This window comes from Triturus cristatus, chromosome 8 (genome assembly GCF_964204655.1).
Source record: "Triturus cristatus chromosome 8, aTriCri1.1, whole genome shotgun sequence".
Classification (NCBI taxonomy): domain Eukaryota; kingdom Metazoa; phylum Chordata; class Amphibia; order Caudata; family Salamandridae; genus Triturus; species Triturus cristatus.
Window position 1 is genome coordinate 840343992 of NC_140591.1, and position 10212 is coordinate 840354203.

Consider the following 10212-nt stretch of genomic DNA (forward strand, 5'->3'; position numbering starts at 1 on the left):
GTTCCAGCCGTGGCAGTTGCAGCTCATCAAGGTAGGCCTCTACTTTGTCACTCTGTGCCAGTAATGCACTTTCGTACAGGCGCACGTAGTAGGACCGAAAGCCGTCCAAAATGGCCGGTTGCGTGGTGCCTATATGACCCTCCCCGCCCCGTAGCGCCAAGATGGGATGACTGTTTCTGGTAGGGTTCGCTAACCAGGCCAGCAGTGTCCCCGCCTTATCCCCCTCGGCGTGTGATTTAGTCAGGTATGTTCTGTAGTCGAAGCTGCGAAGACGCTCCACCTCCACCGCAACCGCCTCCAGCGCCTCGCAGACCCTGTCCTGTAGCTCGGGTCGGTTGGGGCGCGCCACTTCGGCCTCTCTCAGCGCGCGTTCGGCCCTGTCTAAGTCGTCCAGCAGGGTCTTTCGTATCCCCGCGTATTTCCCTATGCAATGGCCCCTCACCACGATCTTAAAGGCATCCCATTCCGCTGCCCTAGAGGTCGCGGTGCCGTCATTCTCGACAAAGTAGTGCCTAATCCGTTCAGCGAGTGACTCCCGGAACGGTGGGTCATCTAACGTGTCCGGCCTCAGTCGCCACGTCGGTACCGGTGATACTGCGTTCATCCAGCCTAGCGTTAGTATCAGGGGGTTATGGTCGGAAATGGTGCGCGCCAGATATTCCGTCTTGGCCGCCGCAGGGAGAACTAATGGAGAGCACAGAAAGGCGTCCAAGCGGACATGAAGGTTATGGAGGCCGGAGTAGAACGAGTAGTCCCGCTCCTCTGGATGCTGAGCGCGCCAAGCGTCAGTCAGATCCCATTTGTCCTGCCAGTCCGATCTAGTTTTCGCCAACCGGTGCACCGGGGACGCGGGCAGCGGCGGGTGTGACCTATCAAGTGTAACGTCTGCTATGTAATTGAAGTCCCCCCCTAAGAGCACTGGGCCCGCGAGGTAGCCAGCCAGCGCGCCAGAGAGGCGTGTAAAGTAGGTCGCCTGGTCCACATTAGGCTCATAGATGCTACCTAGAGCAATATGCTTGCCCCTGAGTTTGCCCTCCACCGCTACGTACCGTCCCTCCGGGTCCGCTATGTGTCTGGTTACCTGAAAAGGAGTGCCCGCCCGTATCCAAATTAGTACCCCTCTAGCAAAGGCAGAGTACGTGGTGTAGAACAGTTGGCCCCTCCAGCTACGCTGCAAGGCTACGCCCTCCTTCTTCGTGAGGTGAGTTTCCTGCAGAAACGCTATCTGCACGCCCCTGCGAACCAAATAAGCATGCACCTTGTGTCGTCTTGCCATGGAGTGGAGCCCCCTCACATTCCAAGTCACACATTTTATCGACCCCGCATTAGCCATTGTCCCACATTGTACGGCATTGAACACAGGTAATCCGTCCCCAGGCGCATATGGTGGCACTATGCCCCCCCCGCAACACAACCCCTACCCCCCCGCCCTGCACTACGCCTAGAGCCCCCCCAACTACTCCAGGCCCCTCCCCCCCAGAACAGGACCTAACTTCGCAAAAGCCGTTCCCATCCAAACGGTGCTCGAGCAACCGCGCTCTCACAAACCTACTAGTCCGCAGTCTACACTACGGAGGCCTTATGGGCCCTGTAGGGCGTTGACTAGTCACCAGATCCCAGCCATCGACTCATCCCCCCCGCCCCACAATACTCATGAAGCTCACGAAAGTCCAATCTTACTGTGTTCTGCTCCGGTGTCTGTAATGGCGAGCCCCGGCCGCCGTTGCACATCAGGAGTCTCTTGTTTGACGCTCAGCCCTCGATTATGTCCTCCGAAGTCTGCGGCGTGACCACCGGGCCTTTCGTGCTGCTAGAATCTGAGTGTCCCGACTCCGAGTCTGTGCCCCAGTCTTCCGAGCCTGAGGCCCGTTCCGACGGAGCCAACGCTGCGCCCGATAAGTCCATCACCGCCTGCAATGCCGCCCTTCTGCCGTCCTCCGTCTGGGAGTCCGTCGGTCTCCTGGTCCCCCGCCTGCGCCCACGGATCCTCTGTGACTTCCTCGCCGGTCGCTGCTGTAGCTGGCCCTCAGTCCCTCCGGCCATGGTCCCGGCCGCGGCCACCCTGTAGGTGTCCCACCAGGTCCATGCCTCCGCCGCCGTGAGGAAGAACATTGTGTTACCATCCGCCACCACTCTGAGCCTGGCCGGGAAGAGTAGCGAATACTGGAGGCCCGCAGAGCGGAGTTCCTTTTTGAGGGAGAGAAAGGAAGCGCGCAGCTTTTGGGTCTCAAACGTGTAGTCCGGGAATAGCGTGACCTTGCTATTTTCCACCTGGAAGGGACCCGCCTCCCTGGCCCTCTGCAACAGCCAGTCCCTATCTTTGTAGTGCAGGAGTTTGATGATCACGGGCCGAGGCGGTTGGCCTGGTCGGGGTGGCCAGGCAGGCACCCGGTGCGCGCGTTCCAACGTGAAGAAGGGCGAAAGGCCCTCCGGGGCCACGACCGTTCGCAGCCATACATCCAAGTAGCCCACCATGGCGGAGCCCTCTTTTTTTTCCGGCAGGCCTACCAGGCGCACGTTGTTGCGCCTGCTGCGGTTTTCAGCGTCCTCGGCCCTCCTTTCCAAGGCGTGTATACGATCCAGCGCCTCCGTTAGCCAGCCCTCGACAGATTGTTGCGCCGGGATGAGGTCCTTCAGAGCGGTCTCTGCAATCTTGACCCTGCCCGTTAGCTTGCCATGATCAGCCCGCAGGAGTCCCAGCCCCGTTGCCACCTGCGCTATGTCTTGGTGTAGTGCGTCCTTCGTGGTCGCGATGGCCGCCAGGATGCGATCTTGCATCTGCTGTAGGTCCGTTGGGTTCTGTGAGACTCCCGCTGGCGCCTCCGAGGAGGGGCCTCCGTCATTTCTCCCCCCTCTCGGTTTTCCCATGGTGAGGCGCTACGTGCAGTTCAGCTGCTCCCAGAATCCCGTGGCGGGCGGGATGCCCCCTTCACTGATAGAGAGGTCCGCTTAGCGTGCGCCTCCCGGCGGCCTCCCGGCTATGTCCCCTCGCCCTTGCTGCAGTCCAGTTCCAAGGGCCGCCTCCCTGTTAGGGCCGCCACTCACGTGTTGCCGCTCCGTAGTCAGCCACAGCGCCCCACCTCGAGCCACGGCCCGCGGAGGGGTCCGGCGTCGCCTCAAGGCCCGCTGTAATTAGCTTGTCCGTTGGCCCCATACAAGGATCAGGGGAGGGCCGCAATGGAGCATGCAGCTCGCGTGGCGTCATGGGCCAGCGCGTGTGGTGCCCCTGGGCAGAGCACGGGGCACTGGCTGATCCGCAGTCTGCTATGGCCAGCTGGGCCGGTCCGCTGGCTGCTCCGTCCCCCCTCCGCCAGGCAGGGCCCAGGCGAGTAGAAGGCACTCCGCCGTCAGTCCTAAAGAGATTCCGAGGCCCGGCGGTCCCCGGGTGCGCGCGGCCGCCCCAGTCTCCAGAGCAGGGGTGCCGGGCGATGCAGCGTCCCCCCCAGGGGAGGGTAGGAACAGGAAATGGCCGCCTCACCGGTCCCTCCTAATCGGCCACGATCCGTCACCAGGGGCGCCTCGGTGCGGCCGGGCGATGAAATCCCGCATTCCGGGCATCCGATCCGCGGCGGGGGACAGGCAGGCCACGCTCCGGTCTCCAGCGCCGGCGGCGCCCTTCAGCCAACAGTCTCCGTCTCGGCCGGGGAGGGGGGGAGGAGCCACGTCTCGGAGGATCCGAGGGCCAGTCCGGTCGCACCTGCAGCCGGTATCCCGGAGATCCGCTCCCCAGTAAGGCCTCAACACTCCGGCACAGAGCGTACCCTCGGCCGCAGCGCCACTGCGCGCCCGTGGGTTCCGTCACTTCCGACCCGGGGTGGCCGCCATCTTGGTTGCTAGAATGCTAGCGCTGCCGCGTCTCCCTTCTCCGTGGCCGGCACGATCGCCGGGGCGCAGCCCAGACCAGAGCAGAGCCCAAGGTGTCCCCTGGGATCCCCCCCGGTTTTCCTCGGGGTTCCCAGGTGTTTACAGGATGTTCTGTAGCGGAGAATCGGGCGGGGGGTCGAGAGCCTCACTAGGCTGCGACCATCCTCGCCGGCTGCTAGCCACGCCCCCCCTTGATGTCTTATGATCACGACATTTTATGACTCATGGACAACTACAGAGAACTGAGCTATTTTTGCACTTCTATCAATGATGCACCATCACTTTTTGTATCTTCTATGTGTTTTTAGCTTGTATGGTTTTTAATACCTTGGAAGCCCGTTCTTTTAACTTGTATTTTATTCCCTAATGGCTCGGGTTTTAATATGCTTTGTTGTTGTATAAATAATGTCATCTACTTTGGCTTACAATTTTATCATGCAAATTTTGTTTTAATTACCATATTTTTGTACGCCTATGCACTTTGATGGTCTTAACGACCGAATAAAGTTAATGATGATGACAATGAAATCAATAGGCACTAGCAACAATATAGTGTAAAGCTGTTATGAACTTAACGCTGGATATTGAGCAATAGTAATGTTTGAATATAAAATATGCATCGTGCACTAGCACTTTATTCTGATAATTAATTTAATCCTCATCAGAACTGAAATGAAACGAAGCATAAGACTTCGAGGTATATTGATTTGTATAAGAACTAATAATTGTGATTGTGAATACATTTTGTGATAATTAACAAAATGAATTATTCATGAAATCAGAATCGCGCTTGGTTAACATGATGAAATATAACATTATCCGATATGTATTTGTGGGTAATGAATACAAGCGAAGACTTTTTTCAGTTGTAACTGAAAATTCGACCCATGTTTCAGATGAGAACAACATTTGGTAAACTAACGCTTGATGTGTGGACAAGACAGTAATGCCAAAACGCGTTACAGCGTAATAAATCATAGCGCAATATAGAAAGTGAGTCTGGTGTCGTACCTTGAGTGGGGGAAGTTGGAACTGGAATGGAATATTTGTATATATCTATATGTATGTATGTATATATATATATATATAGAGAGAGAGAGAGAGAGAGAGAATAGATATTTGGAATATATATATATATGGAATATATATATATCTTTAAAATCATTAGAATTTTACATTAAAATACAGATCATTCATCTGAATATTTATAATACGCTGTTTAAAAAAATATATCAACCCTTATTCGGAGGTGGGGACAATCCATATTAACCATTAGTTGCAAGCCAAGTTCAGGTTCATGAGAATGGGTACCACATTTCAAAAGTACTCCAGAGACATATTTTTGTTTTAAAGATAGGCCAACTAACAGACTCACATATCCACCACTCAAATTAACTCATATTTCCCTATAATAATCCAACACTAAACCTTTTTGGTTTCCGGAGTAGCGTGCTACTCGCCGAAAAAAGTTTTGACGCCATGTCAGGGGTAGTAAGTGCTATATAAAGACAATTACAAATACAATGCAATATGTAGTAATACAACAGCAGGTGCTTCATAGAAGATGTAACCAACAGACAAATACATGTTTGCTGGCAATCTTTTGCATATATCCGTTTCTTTGCCAGCATGGCTGATACCTGTTCTGAATTTTAGGATGAGTGTGTGTGTGTATATATATATATATATATATATTACCTACTGGCGGTCGCCAGTAGGTAGTTATAGTTAGGACCCCTTTTCCATAGGAAAACCTCAACATTCTATTTTGAATAACTTTGGCGCCGGTCGACGAATCCTCGCGTTTTTTTCAAAATAGGTGGGGCGCTACGCTCCGCTCCTACCCTGAAAGTCTCGGGGGGATTCGTCAAGCGGGGGCTGAGATAAAAGGGGGGTCCCAAAACCCGTTTTTCCCATGCATTTTTCCATAGGACCTTTAGACAGGGCTACAGCCCGAACGGCTGAACAGAATTACTAGAAATTTGACAGAGAGGTAGTCCTCAGGTCAAGGAAGTGCCTTTTGTAGGTTTGGTGTAAATCTGTTCAGTAGATTCTGAGAAAATAGCCGTTAAATCAATATATATATCTGAGCCAGCTTACGATGCGCTTACGGTACGCTTACCGTACGCGTACGGTGGCGTGCGCGAGCGCGATTCTGATTGGCTCTTAGATCTTAGTAAACATTCGAATCAGTCGAAACCAGGAAGCGGCGGCCGCCATTTTCTCTCTCGCACTCTGAGGGGGGAGCTGATAAACAAATGCCAAAAACATATAAAGGGGCTGTTTAGACAGCGCCCATGCACATAACCATGTAAGTTGAGTCTTCAAAGCTCCCCCAAGGCAAAAAACGGTAAATTTTAATTTTTCGAAAATTTCGCCGGTTACGCTTACCGTACGCTTACCGTACGCGTGCGGTAAAAAATTATAAAAACAAAAAATCCACACTTTCTCCACCCCGTGTGCAAATGGTGGCCGAAGGCCACCATTTTTGCATGGCTTATTAGAGCTCCGCATTTCCCCAAAAAATTTCAACAGATTACCTATCACAAGGAAGCGCATAATATGTCCTCCATGTGCGCACGGTGCGCGAAGCGCATCGTGCGTACATGGCCCATCTAGCGTAACGTGGGCACGGCACTAACTGCGTAAAGTGGGTGCGCGGTGCGCGAAGCGCACCGCGTGCTCACTGTGCGCGCACGGTGCGAGAAGCGCACCGTGCGCGCACGGAACGAACTGCGTTAAGTGGGCGCGCACGCCACGAATGGCGTAAAGTAACTTAGCATTTAAAAAACCGTACAAATTCACTGAAAAAACCATAGGTTTCACACACGTTATAGTTAGGAATTAGCATTTAAAAAACCTTGCAAATTCACAGAAAAAACCATAGGTTTCACACATGTTATAGTTAGCGGAAATTTTACTGATAAAAAACCAATGAAATTCCCCCGTTATAGTTAGTGCAGGCAACTATAACTCACGCGACCGCAATCTTCTGCTGATGACATATGTGTCTTTATGAAAAAAAAATATTTGTAATATATGTATAGCTAAAAATGTATGGAAGAAGACATGGGCAAATAAGTGTCTAAATACAGTATTAGCATCAGCAGAGGATTGCGGTCGCGTGAGTTATAGTTGCCTGCACTAACTATAACGGGGGAATTTCATTGGTTTTTTATCAGTAAAATTTCCGCTAACTATAACATGTGTGAAACCTATGGTTTTTTCTGTGAATATATATATATATATATTCACTTAAAAAACCATAGGTTTCACACATGTTATAGTTAGCTGGGCATTTCACTCGTGAAAAACCAATGAAATTCCCCCGTTATAGTTAGGTCAGATAACTATAACTCGCGCGACCGCCACTCTATCACAAGTATGATGTCATCGGTGATGTCATGAGTAATGCCACTGACCATGTCATGAGTGATGTAATATGTGACGTCATGAGCACTGGATTGCGGGCGCGCGAGTTATAGTTATCTGACCTAACTATAACGGGGGAATTTCATTGGTTTTTCACGAGTGAAATGCCCAGCTAACTATAACATGTGTGAAACCTATGGTTTTTTAAGTGAATTTGCAAGGTTTTTTAAATGCTACTTCCTAACTATAACGTGTGTGAAACCTATGGTTTTTTCAGTGAATTTGTACGGTTTTTTAAATGCTAATTTATTTATTTATTTATTTTTTAAGTTTTTTCACCGTGCGCGTACCGTACGCGCACGGTGCGCTTCGCGTACCGTACGCGCGCTGTGGGCGCGCGGTGCGCTTCGCACACCGCGCGCCCACGTTACGTAGTCGCGGAATGTTTTCCGTTTCTACCGTGCGCGTACGCTACGCGCATTTGGCGATTTTTCGTAAAAAAATTAAAATACATTTTTGCCCTTGGGGGTCCTTCTGGGACCCCCTGACCAAGGCTAGGGGGTCAGGAACTGTCCAGCCTGCCCCCTTTTCACGTTATCCACCTTTGTTTTTCACCCCCTCAGACTGCGAGAGACAAAATGGCGGCCAACACTTCCTGGTTTTGACCGATTCGAATGTTTACTAAGATCTAACAACCAATCAGAATCGCGCTCGCGCACGGCAGCGTGCGCGTACGGTAAGCTTACGGTACGCGCTCGGAGCGCGCCCATAGATATATATATTGATTTAAATGCTATTTTCTCAGAAAATACTGAACAGATTTACACCAGACCTGCAAAAGGCACATCCCTGACCTGAGGACTACCTCTCTGCCAAATTTCAAGTAATTCTGTTCAGCCGTTCGGGCTGCAGCTTGGACTAAAGGTCCTATGGAAAAATGCATGGGGAAAACGTGTTTTGGGACCCCCCCTTTTTCTCAGCCCCCGCTTGACGAATCCCCCCGAGACGTTCAGGGAAGGAGCGGAGCGGAGCGCCCCACCGATTTTGAAAAATTCGCGAGGATTCGTCAATCGGCGCCAAAGTTATTCAAAATAGAATGTTGCGGATTTCCTATGGAAACACGGTCCTAACTATAACTATCTACTGGCGACCGCCAGTAGATAATATAGATATAGATATAGATATATATATATATAGAGAGAGAGAGAGACCCTATTTGTGAGCAACAATGCAGAGTAGGAGGTGGAATTGTGTGGATATATCCTAAAAAGTCCAAACACCCCAATGACACAAAAATAACAATAGCTCAACACCATAGCGTCTATGGTGATACAACCCCATTGGCACAACTCAGCCAACAAATTCAGCAGCTGCACATCATTTACAGATAGTGTCATATTCCCAAATTAAAGTCGTACATAAATCCAAGCAAAGCTAGTTTGTAACACACAATAATTTCAAAAAAAGGCAAAAGCCAGGAAAGGAAAATACCTGGGATGGCCAAATTTGACAGTGGCAACATGGTGAGGGGCACCTGCAGGGAGCCCATCCAGTCAGCGGTGCTGTCTCCGGCTACCTTGGTGCCTGCCATGTCTCGCGCAGCAGGACTTCTTCCTTTCCTGCTCCTAAACACAACGAAGACTGGGAGGTCTGGTGTCAGCTGTCAAACGAGCGCGCGCCCTGCTGCTTCGGCGTGGCTTGGGTCACATTTTGAAGCTGCCCCTGCTCTTCCATGCTTTGGCAGCATAGCAATCAGTCCCCCCCGGGATGCAGCACACCATGCAGGATAATCTGTTTAGCCCATCCGTCCACTTCCTCTTTTGTTGTTTTAATGGCTTGCAGAGGGTCTAGACCGGGCATAACCTCGCCGAGGCTCCCAGCCTCGACTGCAATGATTACATGGACACAAATAGAAACTCGGCTGACGTGCTGCATTCTTCATCTGAAAGGTAAGCTGCTCGCGCCGCGCCCACCTGTAATGCCAGCTAATTGAGCTATGCCCGAGCCGCAGCGGAAGCCTATCATCTCACGCAAGAATGACAAGCAGATGCCGCTCGTGCCGGGCAGGAGGAGCACTGTGGTTTTTTTCACACTGCGTTGTTGTTCAGTCGCCAGTGGCTCCAGTGACCAGCCCACCCCATTGGTGACATCCCGTATGCATGAGGCTGAAACGCTGTGGCGAGGGATTGGACAGCGTCACGCTCAAAAGAACGAGGAAGTGCATTTTTTTTCTAGGTGTGATGGTGCTGAGTCACTGCTTTCAAAGAGAGCATGGCTTGCGCTCACAGCCTGTCGAGGATTGCTTGGTGTGTTTACTAGTCATTGGCATAATTATTCTTTTGTTTTTCTGTCATCGAGTGTTTATACAATTATTATTATTTTTATTGAAATTTTATGAAGTGCCAGCAAGCCAACTTACAGCAACTTCAGAGTGCTTTTGGTCACAGTAGGTGAGGTGATGAAAGATTACTCATTTCAAGAGTGACACTTTAACCTGCAGCACTTTGCCTTCTGGGCATTAGTAGTTTTGTTGTTCCCATTATAATTAGGGGCTAGGTAGGGAGCCCTGTCCCCCTTTTTTTTTTTCTACTAAACATGCCCCAGCTGAGGGCGTTACTCTTTATATGAGTGTTCTTACAGCTATGCAACATAGGGTTGCCTGGATTTCTTACCAGTGAGCTTCATTTTAATTTCTGTCTTCCGCGTTCCAACTTAGGTGTATCCGCCTGCCTACCAAGTTCCCTGATATGCCCAAACAAAACACTTGCTGCTTCCCGTGGTCAAAGTGGGGAAATAAAAGTAGGGGAACTGTGGACGCAGAATCAAAGGTTGGAAATAACATGATAATTGGGTCAGTGGGTGGAGTCAGAATGTGTTCCCAGAAAGAACATAACATCTCAATTTTTAGTATTTGGCATTTCACTGACCAGTTACAGCTTATTCCGTTATTTAATTTTACTAAAGGATACACATGTT

The 10212-nt window shown here is 50.6% G+C and overlaps 1 protein-coding gene across 1 annotated transcript in view; it reads right to left on the minus strand.

Moving 5' to 3' along the window:
• Window positions 1-9365, minus strand: part of PLCXD2 (phosphatidylinositol specific phospholipase C X domain containing 2) — a 155477-nt gene extending 146112 nt beyond the window's left edge. The window contains exon 1 of the mRNA XM_085622333.1: window positions 8728-9365. Coding sequence (XP_085478459.1) covers window positions 8728-8827 — 100 coding nt within the window. The 5' untranslated portion in view covers window positions 8828-9365. The remainder of the gene's footprint in view (window positions 1-8727) is intronic.
• Between the last annotated feature and the right edge of the window lie 847 nt (window positions 9366-10212).